This window comes from Vespula vulgaris, chromosome 20 (assembly GCF_905475345.1).
Source record: "Vespula vulgaris chromosome 20, iyVesVulg1.1, whole genome shotgun sequence".
Lineage (NCBI taxonomy): Eukaryota > Metazoa > Arthropoda > Insecta > Hymenoptera > Vespidae > Vespula > Vespula vulgaris.
In genome coordinates, this window is record NC_066605.1 from 307,996 (window position 1) to 327,544 (window position 19,549).

At 43.6% G+C, this 19,549-nt stretch overlaps 5 protein-coding genes across 5 annotated transcripts; 2 read left to right on the forward strand and 3 right to left on the reverse strand.

Moving 5' to 3' along the window:
* The first annotated feature begins 157 nt into the window (after positions 1-157).
* Positions 158-4,946, forward strand: LOC127070965 (dipeptidyl peptidase 9). Its single transcript, XM_051009605.1, has 11 exons — positions 158-544; positions 651-910; positions 987-1,121; positions 1,186-1,348; positions 1,429-1,670; positions 1,730-2,041; positions 2,117-2,391; positions 2,480-2,808; positions 2,886-3,137; positions 3,218-3,490; positions 3,564-4,946. Exons 2-11 carry the CDS (start codon positions 738-740, stop codon positions 3,909-3,911), a joined length of 2,502 nt encoding a protein of 833 aa, XP_050865562.1. The 5' UTR covers positions 158-544; positions 651-737; the 3' UTR covers positions 3,912-4,946.
* LOC127070983 (39S ribosomal protein L51, mitochondrial) lies at positions 4,935-5,892 on the reverse strand. The gene is made up of 2 exons (XM_051009662.1): positions 5,732-5,892; positions 4,935-5,486 (listed from the first exon to the last, which is right to left on the reverse strand). Exon 2 carries the CDS (start codon positions 5,482-5,484, stop codon positions 4,993-4,995), a length of 492 nt encoding a protein of 163 aa, XP_050865619.1. The 5' UTR covers positions 5,485-5,486; positions 5,732-5,892; the 3' UTR covers positions 4,935-4,992.
* A 53-nt stretch (positions 5,893-5,945) lies between these two features.
* Positions 5,946-7,999, reverse strand: LOC127070979 (uncharacterized). The gene is made up of 6 exons (XM_051009655.1): positions 7,278-7,999; positions 7,009-7,152; positions 6,795-6,923; positions 6,437-6,580; positions 6,248-6,367; positions 5,946-6,141 (listed from the first exon to the last, which is right to left on the reverse strand). Exons 1-6 carry the CDS (start codon positions 7,339-7,341, stop codon positions 6,077-6,079), a joined length of 666 nt encoding a protein of 221 aa, XP_050865612.1. The 5' UTR covers positions 7,342-7,999; the 3' UTR covers positions 5,946-6,076.
* A 685-nt stretch (positions 8,000-8,684) lies between these two features.
* On the forward strand, positions 8,685-16,463 carry LOC127071143 (uncharacterized). The gene is made up of 15 exons (XM_051010078.1): positions 8,685-8,838; positions 9,568-9,735; positions 9,808-9,942; positions 10,028-10,165; positions 10,233-10,502; positions 10,626-10,772; positions 12,172-12,408; positions 13,695-14,012; positions 14,232-14,360; positions 14,921-15,061; positions 15,148-15,276; positions 15,349-15,606; positions 15,688-15,783; positions 15,856-15,927; positions 16,004-16,463. Exons 1-15 carry the CDS (start codon positions 8,769-8,771, stop codon positions 16,093-16,095), a joined length of 2,400 nt encoding a protein of 799 aa, XP_050866035.1. The 5' UTR covers positions 8,685-8,768; the 3' UTR covers positions 16,096-16,463.
* Positions 16,405-19,230, reverse strand: LOC127070966 (glucose dehydrogenase [FAD, quinone]-like). The gene is made up of 5 exons (XM_051009606.1): positions 18,573-19,230; positions 17,798-18,150; positions 17,436-17,702; positions 17,028-17,320; positions 16,405-16,868 (listed from the first exon to the last, which is right to left on the reverse strand). The coding sequence occupies exons 1-5, from the start codon at positions 19,133-19,135 to the stop codon at positions 16,512-16,514; spliced, it is 1,833 nt and encodes a 610-aa protein (XP_050865563.1). The 5' UTR covers positions 19,136-19,230; the 3' UTR covers positions 16,405-16,511.
* Positions 19,231-19,549: the final 319 nt, after the last annotated feature.

Sequence of the window (19,549 nt, forward strand, 5' to 3'; positions counted from 1 at the left end):
CGTTGTTCTCGAAGAGGAAGGAAAGATTTGTGGTTAGTTTTGGCGCGGTCTTTCTTTCTCCTACTCTCGTTCGATCTCTGTTTCTCCCGTTCGGTCGCCTTCGCGTCAGGTATCGCAAAGAAATTCCCATCTGGCTTATACGCCGGTATCCGCGAGACGAAACGAGCTCTTCTCGGTCGTCGTCGCCGCCGCCGCCGCCACCGCCGCCGCCACCGCCGCCGCCACCGCCACCGCCACCGCCACCGCCGCCGTCATCGTCGACTAGGGAGAACGAAGGAGAGAGGAGAGGATAGCGAGCGAGTAAAAAACAGTTGTCATGCTGCGCCGTTCTAACGGCGAGGAGAGATTTTTGGCGGTAGTAAAGCACGCGCATCCGCGAATCGCGAGAAATTGATGCCGTGCTTTCGCGAGAGAAGGGAGATCTCGAGAGCGTTAGACGAGGAGCAGCAGCAGGAGGAGGTGGAGGAGGAGGAGGAGGAGGAGGAAGGTGAAAGTGAATGGACGGCGGTGGAAATAACCTAAAAATAATCGTTCTCGTAGGAAGGTGCGTGGAGCGATAAGAAACATCCTCGCGAGGAAGAGAGAGAAAGAGAGAGAGGGAGAGAGAGAGAAAGAGATAAATCTCAGGGTGACGTCGCGAATCGTTACAGGTGATCGTCATGATCGTTCCACGATGTCGTCGCATCTCGTACGCGTGACTTAGGAGATAGGAGAAGCGTGCAATTATCGCAAAAAATATGGACGCCTGTAACGAAGGCGTAGACCGGACAGGATCGTCCGATGATACTACCGCGAGAAAAACCTGGCCAGAACTACGCGGTGTGGTTAGCGACTTGAGGAGAAGATTGTCAGGCGTATCGGCGGGGTCGGTGCCTGGATCCATAACGTTTCGATCTTTGCCCGATGGACGGTAAATCTCTTTCCATTCGTCGTTCGGACGATCGTGTTTGTAAGTTGCGTATCTAAAATATCACTCCACGTTTCAGCACCAGAATATACTTTCTCAGTACTCCGAACAATGGTTGGGAAACTACGCTTTTGTACGTCGATATTGCACACTCCGATCATGCCAATGGGTATCGGCTTCACTGGCAACCGGTTATAGAAGCAAATTTTCAAAGGTAAGACGTTGGACCGGAGTCTCAGCCTTCTAGGTTCTGATCCCTCGCTTCCAAATGACTTCAGCGTATCCAGTACAAATAGATTGTCGAGGGAGGAGCAGCTCTTGTGGGAACGGAAGAGGCTAGCTACTTGGGGTATAACTAGTTACGAAATTCATGCGGAAAGCGGCAAGTTAGTTTTTCCAGCTGCAAGTAGTTTGTATCAATGTATAGACACAGGCTTTATGGTAATTAACTCGAGATTGTTGGTCTGGCGCGTGCGTTTGTCCCTCCAAGGAAGGAATAATCGTTTATCTTTTCTCTTTAGCCTGGACCCTTGTTCCCATCCGAGATTAGAATATCCGCTTCCGGTGCTAAACTGTGTCCTCAAATTTGTCCGTGGAACAACGCGTTGGTCGCTTACACGTGCTCCGGTGACTTGTATTTGTCGCACAGCGTCACAGGATCGTCCGTGAGATTGACTCATGCTAGAAAAGGGGGCAGAAGCTTGACCGACGATCCTCTTACCGCCGGTACCCCTTCTTACGTCATGCAAGAGGAGTTCACTAGGTTTGTAACTTTGATCGCTCTGTGCCAGTGCTTATCTCTAACCGAGAATCCGTTCGTAGGTATATAGGTTTCTGGTGGCAACCAAAGTCTAGCGACGGCATTTATAGAATAGTCTACGAAGAGGTCGACGAGAGCGACGTGAAAATATTTTGTTTCCCTTCGACGTCGAACTCCGAAGAGATAGATGAATTTAGATTTCCTCGAGCCGGCACGTCGAACGCTAGGAGCAACTTGAAAATGGTGCAGTTTCGATTAACGGAGACTCTGCAGATCGTTGACGTTGAAATATTAGAACTCCAGTATCCGCTGCAGATCATGTTTCCTTGGATGGAATATATGGTCAGAGTCGGTTGGACGCCCGACGCTCAGTAGTAAGCACCTCGTCTACGCTCGTGCAAAGTGGTTCTTCGTTAATGTTCCTTCTTTCTTCTCCCTCCGAATAACAGCGTTTGGGTGCAGTTATTGGACAGGAAACAACAAAAGCTCGAGCTGGTCCTACTGTCGGTCGACAACTTTTCCGAGCCTCCTACGAGCGTATACAACACCAAATCTTCCTCCGCGAGCGTCCAGGTTTTGTATTCCGAGCAGAGCACCGTTTGGGTCAACGTGAACGATTTGCTTCACTTCTTGCCCTCGGACGAACCGACGGAAGTAAAATTTCTTTGGGGCAGCGAGGAGTCGGAATTTCGACACTTGTACCTCATAACGTCCAGCATAACCGGTATAATAGAAAAATACTTGTTCTCGTAGAGCTCTTCGCGAACGTTACTTTCGTTGGAACGACGCTGACCTTTTCTTTGTTCGTTTAGGTTTGAGCAACGGAGTGGAAGAATCGCTGGATCGAATGGATAGTATCTTTCTGCAGCCACGCGTTACCTCGAAGATCGCGTTGACGCAAGGCGATTGGGAAGTATTGGGTAAAAAATTATGGGTGGACGATAGCAATTCTATAGTTTATTTTTGCGGCTTGAGAGAGGGTCCGTTGGAACAACACGTGTACGCCGTCTCCCTTCGTCGACCGTTGGAAATAAGACTTTTAACGAGACCCGGATATAGTTACAACAACGTATACTTCAACAAGGAGTGCACTATGCTAGTTACCGTCTACAGCTCCATCAAAACGTTTCCCATATGCCAAGTACGATCGATCAATGTTCGAAATCTCTCTCTCTCTCTCTCTCTCTCTCACTCTGCATACATGTCTTGTTCTTTTAGGTGTTTAGGGTGTCTCAGTCGGATTGGACGGTGGAGAGTATAACGCTTACCCCGGTCGGGTACTTGTTGGAACCGTCTTCTCCCGAATTAGATTTATTTGCGCCAGAGATTTATACCTACAAGATAATGTCGGGGGATACGATCTACTCCATGATTTTTAAGCCTCATAATTTTCAAGCGGGAGTAAAGTATCCTACGATATTGAACGTTTACGGCGGACCGGAGGTACAATTGGTATCTAATACGTTCAAAGTGAGTACGAGATGTTCGTGCCGTATCCGTCGAAACTAGAGTGTCTTTACCATTATATAAAGGATTAAATATTCACGCAGGGTATGAGACACTTAAGAATGCATATGCTGGCCGCGCAAGGCTATTGCGTTGTTTTAATCGATTCTCGTGGCTCGCAGCACAGAGGATTGGTATTTGAGAGCCATTTGCAACGTCGAATGGGAACCGTCGAATTGAACGATCAGGTCGAAGTTTTAAGATGGCTAGCGGAGACGACGGGATACATCGATTTGAATCGCGTCGCCCTTCACGGTTGGTCTTACGGCGGATACCTGAGTCTTATGGGTTTGATACAATATCCCGACGTATTTAAGGTACGTCCCCAATTTTGCGCCATTGCGATCGAGACGAGAGACTCTCGATAAGAAAAAATCTTAACGTTTGCAGTTGGCGATAGCCGGGGCACCGGTTACATCCTGGAACTTTTACGACACCGGTTATACCGAGCGTTACATGGACCTTCCTCAAAACAATCCGCACGGCTATATGACCGGTTCGGTTTTAACGTACGTTAGCAAGTTTCCGGACGAAGAGAATAGACTTTTGATCATTCACGGACTCATAGATGAAAACGTTCACTTTTTCCATACCAGTCAGTTGATAAATGCTCTTGTAAAAACTGGAAAGCCGTATCAATTGCAAATCTATCCGAACGAAAGGCACAGCCTCCGAAATTTAGATGCTAGTAAACATTACGAAACCACCTTGCTATCGTTTCTGCAAAATCATTTATGAACCTGCTCTTTTACACACCGATTAGGTCAATTTTACACACCGATCGCTCGTCGCAAGAACGACCCTTTTTTAAAAATTTAAGTAACTGCCATTGTTTTATGTATATAGAACTCAAACCGAATTAACGATCTGTCGCCGTTTTTCTACATCTTCGCGATGGTATAGACAGGTATTCGATTTTAGCCCCTGTGTCGAACTCGAAGCCTCGGGGTATGTTTAAGCAGTATTACATTTTTACTACGAGAACTTGCAATAACCTCTAGACGATACGTACGTTCGAGACGTACGCTATCGTTATTAATATTATCGAAGAGACCTGTCGAATATCCCATAAGCATATTAAACGAAAACGATCCACCGTCTGAAAGCGCTTGAAACGCGAGATTGAACCGACGTTGTACTACTTTGTTATGCCATCGGAACCATCGCGGAATACGTTGAACACACGTCTCTCGAGTCCGTGACACAAGCTCGTACGTTTATTACGAAGGCTTACCATCTAACAACCGTAATAACGATCCTAGATATTTTTTAAGAAAATCGACAATACTCGCAATTATTTTGTACATATATATATATAGATACATACATACATATATATATATATACACACACACACACACATAAATACGTGCGTATAATCAAACGTAGATCTGCATAAGATTTTTGTAGGGCTTTTACCCTAATTGTACTTAGAACGTATTTCTGCTATACGAGATGATACGTATATATGTATGTATGTACACGCACATATACATATATACATATATCTGTCTCTTCTTTTGGTTATCACAATTTTCCGCTTGATTATGTATATACGTGTGAAACTGTCAGATCTTTTTACAGTAAACAATTATGAAAAGTATTTTAGCGATAACACTATTTGCGATCTTGATCATTGTGAAATTACCGTATATCCGATGGATAATCATTTGTCAATAAATAAATTCGCTATTTTATACTTTGTACGATGTTCGATGATGACGAGCAAAGGACGACGTTGTCTCGACGGATACAAGTGGCTTCTTAAATCTAGATTCGTTTATCTTTATTAGCTACAACAAATCACATCGTTCGTTTCTTATTGCTTTCTAGAGAATCCAGTCTTAGTCTTTCTGTTCAATTTCTTATATAGGAACCTTATCCTCTTTTGCAGTTCTTTCCATTTGGTCGGTCTTGCGATGGGGAAGATACCGGACTTCCACATCTTTTTCTTTCTCAGTAACACTTTATATTCGTTTCCTTTGACTCCTCTCAGCCAAGATGGTACCTTGTAAAGTATTCTCGTAGGATGCAAATTTTCGGATCCTAAAATATCGATGTAATCGTTTTGTCCAAACAATGCTCTTTTCTCCGCCCAAGCGTTCATTGGATTGTATATCGGCATTGGAAGTCTGTTGGTTCCTCCGGTATGAGGCAATAATCCTCTCATATCTATCGGATCGTTGTAACCGTATCTTCGTACCAACCGGCCTCTTGCTATTTTGTCGGCGTGATAACGATACCGTACCGTGGTCACTTGCGGGGTCCAACTACGTATAGCAGTGCGTATCGTATTTACGATAAACGACATGGCTGGAAAAACGATGAAACATTTTTCAAATTTTCCATGTAAAAAAAGTGCTAGAATAATGCTCATGAAAGACACCGTTACGTAATCAATCGGCTAATATTGCGTTCAAAAGTGTCCAACGTGTTTTCGTCGAACGTTTAATATTTCTTCTCGACTTAACCTAACTTTTCTCGAATCATAGGACCCTTCGCGTGTAACGCGTTTCTTAAAATCGTCGCTTAACGAACATGTATTCGCAAACACGTACCTTTCTCTTCTGACGCGTAAATCTCTTTTCAAACTGCTCTTATTTATCGTATTATCGTGTAATCGTCTCGCGTTAATCTATATAGTTGTAACAACACCGTCCACCATCTTTTATCACGCTGTCGTTCCGATTCGAACACCGAGTGCGCTGAGGTTTAACGACAGCAAGCAACTTTGAAGAAGAACAATTCGAAAGGGACGTGTAAAATTTATACTTGTTTCGTGACGCAATGGTCGTTTTATTTATTCGAAAGAGGAGGAGAAGGAACAAAAATTGTATCTTTCTGTACAAAAGTCTTGCGTTTTTTCTCCGTCGATAAAATCCTACGATATATTCTTACGTTAATCACGCTATCCGTGCTACGATCGTCGATACGATCAGTCCTATCGTCGTTGTCGCAACGGACGAACCTAAAGGGGAAAAAAAAAAGAAAAGAAAAAATGATGAAAACAAGAAATAGACAAAGTATTAACGTATAGGAAAAATTAGTAGGGGCTAAACCAATCCCCCGTTAACCTTTACTGCATCGCGGATCGTTATCTCTACAAACGCATTCGCCGTTTTTACATTGTAAAACGTTCGGTGTGCCATCGTCGAGGAAGCACTCGTAATCCTTGGTACACGAGTTATATCGGCCTTGAAAAAGAAGAATTCGTCGTTATCGTATCTCCGTGAAAGCATTTATTACGAGGATCAAGGAATTACCACGAGCCTGAATGCATTTGCCAGTTTCGTTGACGAAACGAAGGCCAGTGATGCAACGACACTTATTATCGATGCATATCGCACGTTCCATAGCTTCCTCGCAGTCGTCCCTTTTTTGACAAGTGTCGCCTTCTTTCGACGGTCCTAAAAAATTATATATATATATATATATATGTGTATATAAAGCAGTCAGAAAAATCGTAATTTACCGATCGAGGAGCCAATCGACGAAGCAAATCTACGCGTATGATAACTCGAGTCAAATTTACCGACCGAGTTTTCTAATCTTTTGCATATTTTGTCGTCAAAAGCTCGTCGGTGATACGGATATCGAAGGAAAAACGGCACAGCAGCTTACTACTTATACAATTAGACGAATTGTTTATATCCAGGGTAAATGCGTCCTTGCAAGTACACACGTTTTGACGACAAACCGCATTGGACATGGTACCGCAAGTAAAGTCATCGACGCAACTCAGTCCGGCTGCTGCAAAGACGAAAGAAAAAGAAGCGTACGTTTTCGTTAGATCCTTTTAATCATCGACCTGATTCGCATTGAAAGAATCTCTTACTGGCGAGACAAATCGTCCTCTCGGGATTGGGTGCGTAATATTGCTCGCATTGACAGATCCGTTGAATACGACAATATGCATGTTCGATGCAATTGACGTCCCTTTCGCACGGATCTCCGAACAACACCGTTCCATGTTGTTTCTCTACGATAGAAAAAAAGAAAGAAAAAAACAAAAAAAGAATAATGATCAAGTCGACAGCCAGGAAACGTTTACTTCGTGCGACTGATCGCTGAATGTAATCAGTTTGGTATAAACGGAGCACTTACCTTGCGCCGAACACAAAAGAAATTCAACAATAACGAGACAAAAGAAGACAACGAGTCGTCGCATAATCGTTATCCTCGTACGAGTTAAGAATCTTTATCTAGAATAATTTGATATCTCAATCGCGAAACAATCGGAGCATCGTACTCGACTCGTTCGAATGACGAGGATATAAACGTTAAATTGACTCCAATGCGTGCACACTTTCCGTGATAATGCTTATCTCTTTATCTATCTCCTTCGCTGTATACGTTTCTAACGACAGGGTTTTGAAGATTTTTTGTTCAATATGAAATACATATATATATATATGAAGAAAACCTAATCAGTTCTGTCAAACGTATGACGCATAAAGGACACATTTCGTACGACGCATAGCAGAGATATGACACATATAAAGTTTCTTCTACGTGGAACGAAACTTGGAATTGTTTGAAATCAGTGTGCATAGGAAATACGAGCTCTTATCTATCGAATGTTAGGCGTCACCGTCGAGAAACGTTTTGAATGAGACGGAAATAGAAACGAAAAGGATAACAACGCGAGAGGCCTTTCGACGATAACAGCGACGATAATTCGTTCCTTCGTTTAATAAATCTCATTCCGACTAACTTATCGCGAGATCGATTTAAGAAGAATTGATGGATAATAAACGTGGATGACAGTGTCTCATGCTTCTCGGCTTACGTGGACTGTAATCGACGTAGAAGGTCGTACAGGAACGTAAGTATATAAAATTTAGATAACATTAATATTCGATCTCCTTCATTTTTGATTTCATTCGAACGTAATAGGAGTAGCGAGCGAGGGCGGAGAAGATGTTACATCAAAAGCGAGGTACTCTCGAAAAAAAAGAAAAGAAAAAAAGAAAAAGATTTATCAATTTTCAGGAGGTGCGGAGAGAATCGTAAAAAAGTATCGACCCGTTTAAAATAATCTTATCTATCCGGTGCTCGGCGTTAACGCAAAAACCAAAGCTACAAAAATATTTTCCGTTTCGACGTGCCGAGTAGAAATCACCAGTATACAAGAGGTGTCCCATTTTCCACGGACTCGGTGAAATCGTCGAAATCGTAGATGGGACGAGACACTATAGACGCGATACGAAGCGTCGAGGCGGAGTTGCAACAACGGGATCGGGAAAGACAGGAGATAAACGTTGTCGCGCCGCCGGTGAAACGAATTTTTGTTTGGGTCGAATGAGACACCTTGTATAAGAATCACAAATGCCGATGCGAAGTAAACAGGGCAAGAGGGAGCGAGAGAAAGGAAGAAAGATAGAGAGGGAAAGTGGGAAGGCAACGCGAGAGAGTGGGAAAAGACCTTCGTAAGAGAGGACACGGATTCGTATTCACCAGTCGCATGTTACCATCTACGTTGGAAACGCGTCCTGTCCTGCGAAAGTAAAGTTTTTTTTTTTTTTTACGAGAGATCATAGACGATCGGCGATCATCGTCATCATCGTCATCATCGTTATCATCGTAATCGTCATCATGAAAAATTGTCTCCTTCTCTTTGGAATTTTCCTATTGATCGATCGTCCGATCGACGCCCTAAACATCGGTAATTCCTTTTTACTTCTTTTTTGTTCCGTGCACGTGTATATGAGTCATCGCATTGAAATTCAACGAAGCGTCGCCTCTTATCGTCGTTAATTCGCGAGCGTGCATCGTGCGTCGGACGAGATTCGAACGGAATCCTCCTTCTCTCGTCTCTCTTGCGATCGAGAACGCGCCAACTCCGTTCGTTCCTTCGTTTTTTCCCTCGTTTCGTTTCTCCAATTTTTAGTTCGATTTTTGCTTCGATACAATCTTTCTTTCGTACGATGTATTTGCACGTAGATATACGCGTATATAAATATATCCACCGCAAGAAAGCTGTTTACCGTAACTTGACATTGAACTTTAGTCGTTTGTTTGATTACAAGTTTGTCGTCGAGTTGCTCGTCGTTTTCGGTTCGGAGAAATTTGTCCAACGGATCGACGTAATCGGCGTATCGGTATGCGGAGATTGAGGTTAGGACGGTCGTCGATCGAAAAAAAATTGTTTCGAACAGACGTTGTTATTGCTTTCGGCTGGCAAGAGGATCGTCGCGTTAATCGTCGCGGACGACTCGATATCCTTGAAGATATTAAAACTATAATCTTGATGAGTCGACGCTAAATATTCTCGTCTCGCGTTACTCGTTGCGCGTTCGCGAGGCGACGAATCGCGACTCGAAGCTCGGTGAATGCGATCGTCTCGACCTTTCTCGTCACTCTTTTAAAGTTTTAACGAGATCGTTGATTACAGATCCATCCGTGCCATGTCAAAGAGACATCGATTGTTCGCTATTTTCGAGAGATCAGAAGAATTCGACGTGTCGGCAAGGATTCTGCGCTTGCGAGAACGAGCAAGGACAAATGAAAAATTGTTCCAGGTTACAACTAGCAGCAGCTTCTCAACAGGAGAAACCAGCCGGTAATTCTCCGATTAGCTCGTTAAATCTCCAACGACAAATGTCTGGTTAATTCCTCGTGTATCGTGTTTCAGTATCGCCGATTTATCACACGTGCAAGCACGAGGTAGATTGCAAGTTGAACAATAGCTTTTGCAATACGAGTCGAAGTCAGTGCGAATGCGTTAAAGGTTACGTGTCCTCGGCGGATCAGCAGCAATGCCTTCAAGGTGAGGATTCCTGAATCGGATTCAGGAGCAACGAAAGCGTTCTCGATCGCTTTCGATCTTTTTTCTTTTTCCTCTTTTTTTACAGTGGCCAAGTCCTTGAATTTTGTCTGCACGGAGGATAAGCAGTGTTCGATCTTTCAAGCGAACGCGACCTGCCGACGAGAACGTTGCGTTTGCGTCGATGGTTATCACGCGGTGAACGACGTTTGCTGGAAAACGATCGGTAAGAGGATGCGCGCGTAAAGTTCAACCGGTCGCATTTTCATTGGTTTCGTTTATTACACTTACAGTTTTCGGTGATACGTGCTCGAAATCGGAGGAATGCTATCACATAAAAGGAGCCATTTGTACGGATAAGAAGACTTGCGGGTGCAAGGAGAAAGCCGCGATCGACAAAACGGGAAAACATTGCGTTCCTTACGTGGACACCATCGACGAATATTGCACGGAGAACGACACGTGTTCCACGATCCCCGGTTCGATCTGCCTCGAGAATAAATGTCAATGTCCGAAGGAAAAGCATTTCGTGAAGGAACTCGCGCAATGTGTCGTCAGCAGAGGTGCGTTTGCGTCACTCGTGGAACAATAATTCTACCACGTGATGATAATTAACGTCGGCGAGTCGTCGATTCACCCAAGGTCAACGAGATCCTTCGACGATTGTAATATGTTCGATTGTACAGGCATCGGCGAGCCTTGCCAGCACGATTACGATTGTTACCAGATCGAAGACTATACGGATTCGGAGAGAAAAGGGTTTGTATGCGTTGGCAGCTTGTGCGACTGCGCGGTAGATTATTTTATAAACGGAGACAAGTGCATTAGCGCAGGTAAGAAGAAACGAGGATCAACGAAGAAAGGGTAGATGGAAAAACTTGGGAATCTTCTTTCTTTCTTTTCTTCTTTTTCAGGCGTTCTTACGAGTTTCGATTTCTCTCTCGTCGCGATCGTCCTCCTCTCGACCATCGTTTACGGCCTCTATCTGCAATAGAGAACCGAGCCGTTCCGTCTCACACCGGAAGAAGAGGTTAAAATGAATCTGCGAGTCGAGCGTTCAAGTACTTCGTTTAATTTTCATTGCACACCGACGTACGCGGGGCTGTACGAGCGAAGTAGAAGAAAAATTGTCGAGAAAGAAGTCGTTTCGAGCGTTACGCGTGGAAGAAAGATAGAATATACGCGAAGGATTTGAAAAATATGCGAAGAGCGTCGAGGCGATTTTTCGAGAGTTTCACGATCGTCGTCGACGTCGCCGAACTTTCTCCTTGATTCCATAGCTATAGTTCGATTTCGATTAAACACAGTTGAAACTCGTCTTAACCTTTTATCGATATTCAAAGAACAATGCGATACCAAAGAACAAGAAAATTTCGAGCGGGGAAAATCTCTCGTTATCGTTCTTTCTCTTGTTTGCTTCTTTTCGTTTCGTTTTTTTTTTTCCTTTTTTCTCCATCGTTGCCTTCGGAATAAGCAACAGAGAAAGATTCTTGTATTTTATTCGAAGAGTATTATGCGTTTTATTTGGTTGTAGCATATATATACATATATATACGTTTACATGTAGAGAGACAAATTGTTTACAGAGTGCTTTTATAAAACTATCGGAGCTTGATTTTTCTACGAAAAAGCGTTGAGTTATTTTTTGATTCTGTGAATACGTATGCACGTAAGAGTTTTATGAAATATACGCGTGTTCGTTGATACAGAGGGAGTTAATAACTTTTTCTTCTCAGTTGTAGCAAATTTTCCACGAATTTTCGAGACGAAGCGTTATATCTTTTCCTTTATTGTAAATGTCTAAAAAAAGACACCATTCTAGACAGCTATTAACTCGCTCGGTTTAAGCACGATCACGTCTTCTTCGTGGATTCGTCTACGCACGAAGAAAAAAGAAAAGAGTACGAGTCCCACCACTTCCCAAGACTCCTCCTTCCACGAAAGTACCGATGACACATCGCTAGCGGCAATCCTGTCGCGGATGATTTTCACCTGGCATGGACGATCACGATTCCGTTTCGTAGTCGCGCCGAGGAAAGATACTCGTGAGACTTACTCGCGCAGATGCGTAAAACGATAGAACGCTGTTCCAACGCGTTCGTTCGTTCGTTCGTTATCTTTCTCTCTCATAGACGATTAGATAAGATAGCGAAAAAAAAGGCATTGCCGGAGAATCGCGGTTAGACGAGCGAGCGCGTGCAATATTTCGTCGTCGAACGATTGCTTCGCATTGATCTAACGAAAAAAAAACAAAAAAAAAAAAGAAGAGATCTATCCGGGATCATAGGGAGAAAGAAGAAACGAGGATGAGGAGGAGCGAGGGTGGAACGAGGAAGAAACGGTGGTGCTCACCACTGCCGATTCGAGCGCCGGGACTTGCTGCCGCTCTGCCGGTAGTCTTTCTATGTTTCTTCGCGCGAACATCAGTCGTCCTCGCGCACGGACAGCATCAACATCTTTTGCAAAGACGTGAGTGCGACGTGATTTTAACTGTACTTTTGTTATTCCTCTTGCTCCTTCTTCTAGCTTTTTTTTTTATTTTCTTTTTATCGTTTTATCCACGAAAGCTTTCTCGATCGCTCGATCGCATTCATCGGTATCTTCGATCGTAAGTGAGAATCGCTTTTTAGTATCGTTTTTAATATCGATCGGTGCGTACCTCGTCGTCGTTCTCTTTCTTTTTTTCTTTTTTCCCTCTTCTCCTCGACGTTCGCGCAATTTCTCTACCGTCAGCGTCGAGCGATAAAGTTTCTTGTAGCACGAATTATATCGATTAACGTTAGCTCCCGAGGTCGAGAAGGAATTATCGATCCGAAAGGTCGGTTGTAAGACGAAACTCCCACCGGTACGTGGCAACCGACAATAAATTTTTCTACTCGTTCTACTAAGAAACGCTCGACCATTTTCTAAAGCATTTCTTTCGGGTCGCCTATCTTGCATTTTATTATTTGCAATTTTGTCTTATTCGTTCGAAATCTCGCGTTAATCCCTTACGGCCAACGGAAAGACGGCTCGTTGAGATCATTGTATTCCGTTCTCGCGACCCAGTAATCCTTTCTTCTTTTTCACGGGGAATCGTAAAAGGCCGAGGCGAAGAAGAAGGCCGGATTTACGCTGTTGATTCTCTCCCGGTTAGGTGAACGTTTCGAACGTGGAATAAGAGGCTCGTGTCCGTAATTAGTCGAGTAGAAACGATGAGATCTCTGGCCGTCTGATATTTCTATTTAATTCTAACGAGTTTCGAAAGGGAAAATAGATGCAACCATTCCGTACCTTCCACGAATAGAACTATTCTTTTTTCCTATCAACAACGTCGAATTTACTCGTCTAGTCGATAAAGACTTATAGCGATACGCTGACGTAACTCCGACAGTCTTACGATTTGTTTACGTAAACGTTGCAGAGTATTCCGTACTCTCGTGCATTTGACGACGACGACGACACGAAAAAGGAAGAATAAACCTTCGCGACGAAATTGACCTATAGAATAAATCGTTTTGAAAAGGCTCCCCCGCCCCCTCCCTACGAGCGTGGCGGATTCGAGTCAGTTGCAAAGCGCGGGAGATTGAAAAATGACGCGCAATCCATTCCACGTCTCTCGAGCAACTCCGGGAGAAGAAAACAAATCGCGCTAATCGGGCGTGTAAATATAATATATTAGGAACGAAGTCAGGGCTTCGCGCGTCGGACGTCGAACAAAGCGCATAATCGTGTTGCGCAAGCGATCGAAACAATAAGAGCATCGTCCATTGAAGGATCGGCCTTCGGAGAACGTCGAAGAAGAAAGAAAAAAGAGAGAGAGAGAGAGAGACGGATAGAGAACGTCCTCTTCACCGTGCGATTCGGATGTGCGATCGTGAAAGAGGTGGAGCTGTCGAAGCAACAGGAGGGGGAGGACGGTGCCGATGGAACGTTCGAAAAAGGACGAAGACGAGGAGGAGGCATTCGTAACGTCTCGAGGATGGTGATCGGTCTCTCGAGGATCCTCGTCCTCGTGCCCGTCACCGTCTGCGCTACCATTTCCTTACCCTCGGAGGATTACCCGAGATGCAACGATCGCAGATCGCCACCTCGTACGTAACCCTCTCCGAGGAACTACCGATCTCTTTTTTATTTCCTTTTCTCGCGTTTTTCCGTCGTTCCGTTGGTATCTTACGTACTTCGAAACGGAAGTTATTCCGTCCAGGAATAACGAAAGAATAACGAAAAAAGGCCGATCGTGAGAGGTCCGCGCAAGAGCGAAGCCAACGAAGATCCTCCGATGTCTTCCACCTTTATTATTTTTTTTTCAGAGACCCTAGCGGCATGTCGTTACGACTTGGACTGCATGGAAAACGCTTACTGCTGGAATCAGGAGGCTTGCTACTGCAAAGACGGCTACGTCGTTTACAGAAATCGCAGCGACTTCCACTGCTTGAAAGGTATCAACGCTCCTCGTTCCCACGTTAAGGGCATTAACATTTTTCATTGTTTCAAAGTTAAACTTCTGAGAAAAAGAAAACGCGAGAACGGAGACGTGCTTTGCCAAGACGATTTCTTTCGATCGTCTCGAAAGTTAAGACGAACGATAAGAGATAGTTGCTCGAGGACGCGACCGAACCGCCCCAGAAACCTTTTGATTAATCGCCCTTTGCTCGGTCGCGTTGGTCGAATCGGTGTCGGCGACCTCCGAAGGTACGACGCGAGTCTCCTCCGTTCTACCGATCCTCGTGCTCTTCCCTATTCCTACCCCGGCCCTTTCTCACGGTCTCTCTCTCTCCCGTCTCACTCGGAGCGTATCGTCTCGTTCGTCGTGCTCGCCGATCCAGCAAAACTCAAAGAGAACGAAAGAAAGAAAGGGACGGAGAGTAATTTATATGTACGTATAAACGAACCGAGAAGTCTCCTATCGGCCTCGTTTCGCGGCACGATTTTCTTTCGCCTCGAGATCATATTCCTCTTTAAAACCTCGTACCATCGTTCTCCGTGTTTTCTTTCTCAGTGGCCAACAACATCGAGGACCCGTGCGTGGCCAACGTACAGTGTCACTTGACCTTTACCCTCCACTCGGAGTGTCGTAACCACGTTTGTCAGTGCTCCTCCACGGCGCATTTCGTAAACGGAAGGTGTTACGAATCCATCGGTTGGTCTCTTTTTTCTTTCGAAAGAATCGCAGGATCGAGACGTTGGAACTAATGCGCGTTCGCGCGTCTCTTGTCCGTTTAACAGGGCTGGGTAGAATATGCCAAACGAACAATAATTGTTACGTCAAGGACAGTTACTGCGTGGAGGGTTACTGCGTTTGCGATCATAGTCAACATTCGAATCCCGAGAGAACGAAATGCATAAAGAACGCTTGTGAGTATATCGCGTTAAACGCCGTTAACGCGTAATCTCTTTTATGCGTAATTGCTCCGATACGTTCGACAGATTTAGGCGACAAGTGCGAACAGGATTACGAGTGCGTGTCGAAGAGCACGAGATGCATGGAGGTCTGCAGGTGTAAAGTCGATTACGTACTTTCGGAGGATGGTACGAGATGTTTGAAAGCAGCCAACTCCGTGGGCGAAGATTGCCAAGAGAACCCGCAGTGTCAGGAATTCTTGCAGAATAGCGTCTGTCAGAATAACGTTTGTACCTGTATAGAGGATTATCATCGTCGCGGACCTGTTTGCGTCAGGGACGTCGGTCAGTTTCGGATTTCGTCGGATTTTCGTCGGTAAGGAATATCTTTTTAATCCGATGTTTAATCCGATCGTTCGCCGTTAGGTTTGGGTCAACGTTGCGTCTCCCATAACGAGTGTGTGACACGGACGTACAAGCATTCCAATTCGAGCGAACTGATGAACGTCGATTGTTCGAACGGTACGATATTTTATGATGCGATCGAATTCATTCGAAATAGTTCGCCTCTTAACGTTCTTTTCGATTTTCAAGATCGCTGTACTTGTGCCAAGGATTACATAATGTCGCAAGAATTGGACGATTGTATTCGATACAGTGAGAGCGGTAAAACGACGAAACAACTTTTCCTTATCTTTTCTTCATTCTCTTATTTCTGTCTTTTAATCGAGCATACTTTCAGGTGCCACCAGTTGGCGAGCTTGTGGAATCTTCTCACTGACGATACTCGCGAACGTGTCTCTTTGGATGTTGCGAAGGATTACGGAATCGTGAAGTACCACGTGGTAGAGCCACTGCGAAGCACCTTCTATCCATCTCATAGATTTTTATTATGCTTCTATTTATTTCAATCTTATCCGGTGAATCGTGTAAATAAGAAAGGGACTCGCGATAGGCATACATGTGACCAAAGACAACGGACGGACAACGGTATACGTATACATATCACGTCGACAAAGTTCAAGTATTTATTTTCAGGGTTCAAATATGTAAAATTCTATTATTATTATTAGTCGTACCTGGGAGTAGGTATCGAATGTGAAAATAAGAGCGAAGGGGAGAGAGAGAGGGAAAGGTCTCCTGTATCATTCCCAAGCGATATTTATTCATTAAGAGATAGAAATAAAAGAAAGTTATTATAACGTATCGCATTATGATAACTTATAATAACGCATATTAATAAAACCGAGTTAATTCGTTGGGAATTTCCAATCTTCCTTTATCATGTCGGCTGCTTTCTCGGCTATCATGTAAGCCGCAGCAGCCAAATGGCCAGTGATCATAATCGGTATTATACCGTTGTCGACGACCCTCAACGATTTAATACCATGAACCTGCAATCGATGATCGACCACGCCCGATTTGTTTCTCGGACTCATAGTACATGTCCCGCAGTAATGGAACGAAGACGTGCTCATTTGTCGAATTAGGCAACCCCAAAAGGCGTCCGACAGATAGACAGTGTGATTGCACGCAGGTAAACGATGTAACGGCACCAAAGTGGTATTGTAACGTTCGAAGGCTTTTGAGGAAGCTATCTGGAGAATCTGTCGTTAGAAAAGGAAGAAAAAAAAAGTCCAAGAGATTTTGCGTAAAATAGAAATTAAAAGGTATCGCGAGATTCGAAATCCTGATCGAATCGTCTGTCAGAAGGAACGATCAATATCGTCAAGATCTTGTTCGTACGAGTCAAATATAGAGAATACCTTTCTTATACCATGGATCATAGTCTTCACGTCGTCCTTTTGATCGAAATAATTGAGGTCGATGATAGGCTCTTGGAAAGGATTGGCACTTTTCAGGCTCATTCTTCCTCGACTTTTAGGACTTAAAAGTGTTGTACTGATGGAAAAAGCATTTGATCCTTCGTACTTGGAAAAAATGGAATTGTAAACCTCGTCGGATAGCCCAGATATGTCGCGAAAAATTTTTGGTTGGAAACCGAAGGAGCCATGCTTCAACATCAACTCGATGTCTGGTTTTCCCGTGGAATTCGAATCTATTTTCATTGAACGTATGGTCAATCATCTTTAATATTGCCAATCTTTTGAAAAGTCTGTTTCGAGTGAAATTAGCTTTGTTCAAAGATCTCGGACGTCGCGAATCGTCCTTACCTTCCGAAGATATAAAAGCAACAGCTTCTGTACCACTAGGTATAGTCAACGGACCAGTCCCTTGGATGATGTATTCAGCGAAATCGTTGAATCTCGGTATGTCGATGTTGACGGTCTCGTTTATGAGAAAGTTCGTTTCCAAGATCACATGATCCTGTAAATTTGAACCTACCGGAAGATCCACGATCGGTTGGATTCCTAAAGATTTTAGATCATCTTTCGGTCCTATACCGGAGAGCATCAGCAGTTTCGGTGAACCCAGAGCACCTGATCGTTTGGTCGAAAGCGAAAACTCGTTTTATTTCTCTGGATTTCAACGAAGGATCTTTTATTTTCTTTTTTTTTTTTTCTTTTTCACGTACCAGCGCTGAGTATGACTTCTTTGCTGGCCCTAACAAAGTAACTTTTCCCCTTCTTTACGAATTCGACGCCAATCGCGACTTTACTGTCTGGATCGATCACTATCTTCGTCGCTCTGGACGACTTGGATAAATAAAAATTCGTTCGATCTTTGATAGGCCTCAAGAATGCTTTGCTAGCACTCATTCTATGTCCATTTCGTAGATTAGTTTGTATTTTGGAAAAACCTATGGTCTTGGCGTTATAATCGATCAAGTCGTAACCCAATTCCGCGCTAGCATTCAAAAAACATTCTCTAAGCGGCGTGGCATAGGGAATATTGACAATTTCTAAGTATCCTTCGTACCCGTGATATCTGGTAAAATACATTTAACGGCATATAATAAAAATCTATAAAGAATATTTTGTTAGTCCATTTCGTAGGATACGATGCTTGCAAATGCAATAAATACACTCTCGTACGTATGAGGGACTTTTCGTGCAACTTTACCTACATTTACAAATCTCGAAACATATCGTCCAAGAAACCTTACGATAACTCGACAATTCTTTTGAGAACGCACATTGAAGAGAGATGCAAAAGGATCGCAATGGGAGAAGGTTGTTAAAGAAAGTTGTCGACGAGTAAGTGCGAATTGAGGGGATACGTGCGAATCGAACGAGGACTGGTTTGCCGTTAACTGTTTACGACTTTTTCTCGCTTCGTCTATGACGTTAAAAGGTGCATTTGAAAGAGTTTAAGAAGTAAAATTATTGGAACAATATATGCAACGATACCTGGGATCCAAGTCGGCTATTCTGCAGTTTTCAGACTTTTTGAAGTATGGAAGAACGTTCTCGTAGCTCCATCCAGGATTTCCAAGAGCCTCCCAATCGTCGTAAACCAACGGTGATCCTCTCGCATACATCATGTAATTGACCACGGACGTACCGCCGACAGCGTTGCCCGTAAACAAGTTACAACGGGTATCCTTCATCGAGAGACAGAAGCCATCCTTCCCTTTTCGTGATCCTGGCTCGCTCTTATACGAATGCACGTAATCGGTAAAGTACAAAGCCGGTGCGAAATATGGTATATCGGTCAAATAATTTTCTTCTTTGCCACTTTCCAGCAATAATATTTTCCACCGAGGATTCTCCGTTAATCTATTAGCTAGAACCGATCCTGCTGAACCAGCACCGACTATTACAAAATCATACTCTTTAAGGATCGCCTTGTCGTTCAGATTTTGATGACTCTCCGAGAGAAGTTCCCATATGGCAGGCGTCAGAAAGCTGCATCGTGCATTCAGAAATGAAAATATTACGAGGACGAATGTTTTGCCAAAGTGTCTGTTCATCTTCAAACTCTGATAATTTCGGTTGCTTACAGCTTGACTGACGGTGCCCGATGCTCGCGAAATATTAATATTTTAATTCTCTACACCCCCCTCCCCCCCTCTTTGCTTCCCGTCGATCCTTATATTACGTGGATGAAAATCTTTTTTAATTTTTCTCTTTTACTTTCGTTGCGTATGTTATTTTTTACGTATTTGTTTTATTCCTTCATCCGGAATGAACAAACATTAAAAAAATCTTTTCAAAATAATTTTCTTTTTAGTCCAACAAAATTATTTGTGTTTTATTGATTTTTTTTGAAATTATGTATGTTCGCATAATTAGGTATAATGAGGAAACCAAGAGAAAAATTACAAATGAATTCGTTTGCTTGAAAAGAATGTAGAATATTAGGCCGGTGAGTCAATATAATTTTT

Bases quoted from the DNA above. Each gene is read 5' to 3' on its own strand.
- LOC127070965 (XM_051009605.1), top strand. From the start codon at position 738: ATGGACGCCTGTAACGAAGGCGTAGACCGGACAGGATCGTCCGATGAT. The intron at 2,042-2,116 runs GTAAGCACCTCG...TCCGAATAACAG, and splicing joins TGGACGCCCGACGCTCAGTA to CGTTTGGGTGCAGTTATTGG. The intron at 3,491-3,563 runs GTACGTCCCCAA...TAACGTTTGCAG, and splicing joins AATATCCCGACGTATTTAAG to TTGGCGATAGCCGGGGCACC.
- LOC127070983 (XM_051009662.1), bottom strand. From the start codon at position 5,484: ATGTCGTTTATCGTAAATACGATACGCACTGCTATACGTAGTTGGACC.
- LOC127070979 (XM_051009655.1), bottom strand. From the start codon at position 7,341: ATGCGACGACTCGTTGTCTTCTTTTGTCTCGTTATTGTTGAATTTCTT. The intron at 7,153-7,277 runs GTAAGTGCTCCG...TTTCTATCGTAG, and splicing joins TCTTTTGTGTTCGGCGCAAG to AGAAACAACATGGAACGGTG. The intron at 6,581-6,794 runs GTAAGCTGCTGT...ATAATTTTTTAG, and splicing joins TTCGTCTAATTGTATAAGTA to GACCGTCGAAAGAAGGCGAC.
- LOC127071143 (XM_051010078.1), top strand. From the start codon at position 8,769: ATGAAAAATTGTCTCCTTCTCTTTGGAATTTTCCTATTGATCGATCGT. The intron at 12,409-13,694 runs GTGAGTGCGACG...CGTCCATTGAAG, and splicing joins TCAACATCTTTTGCAAAGAC to GATCGGCCTTCGGAGAACGT. The intron at 15,784-15,855 runs GTACGATATTTT...TCGATTTTCAAG, and splicing joins GAACGTCGATTGTTCGAACG to ATCGCTGTACTTGTGCCAAG.
- LOC127070966 (XM_051009606.1), bottom strand. From the start codon at position 19,135: ATGAACAGACACTTTGGCAAAACATTCGTCCTCGTAATATTTTCATTT. The intron at 18,151-18,572 runs GTATCGTTGCAT...GTATTTTACCAG, and splicing joins ATAGCCGACTTGGATCCCAG to ATATCACGGGTACGAAGGAT. The intron at 17,703-17,797 runs GTACGTGAAAAA...CCAAACGATCAG, and splicing joins AGAAGTCATACTCAGCGCTG to GTGCTCTGGGTTCACCGAAA.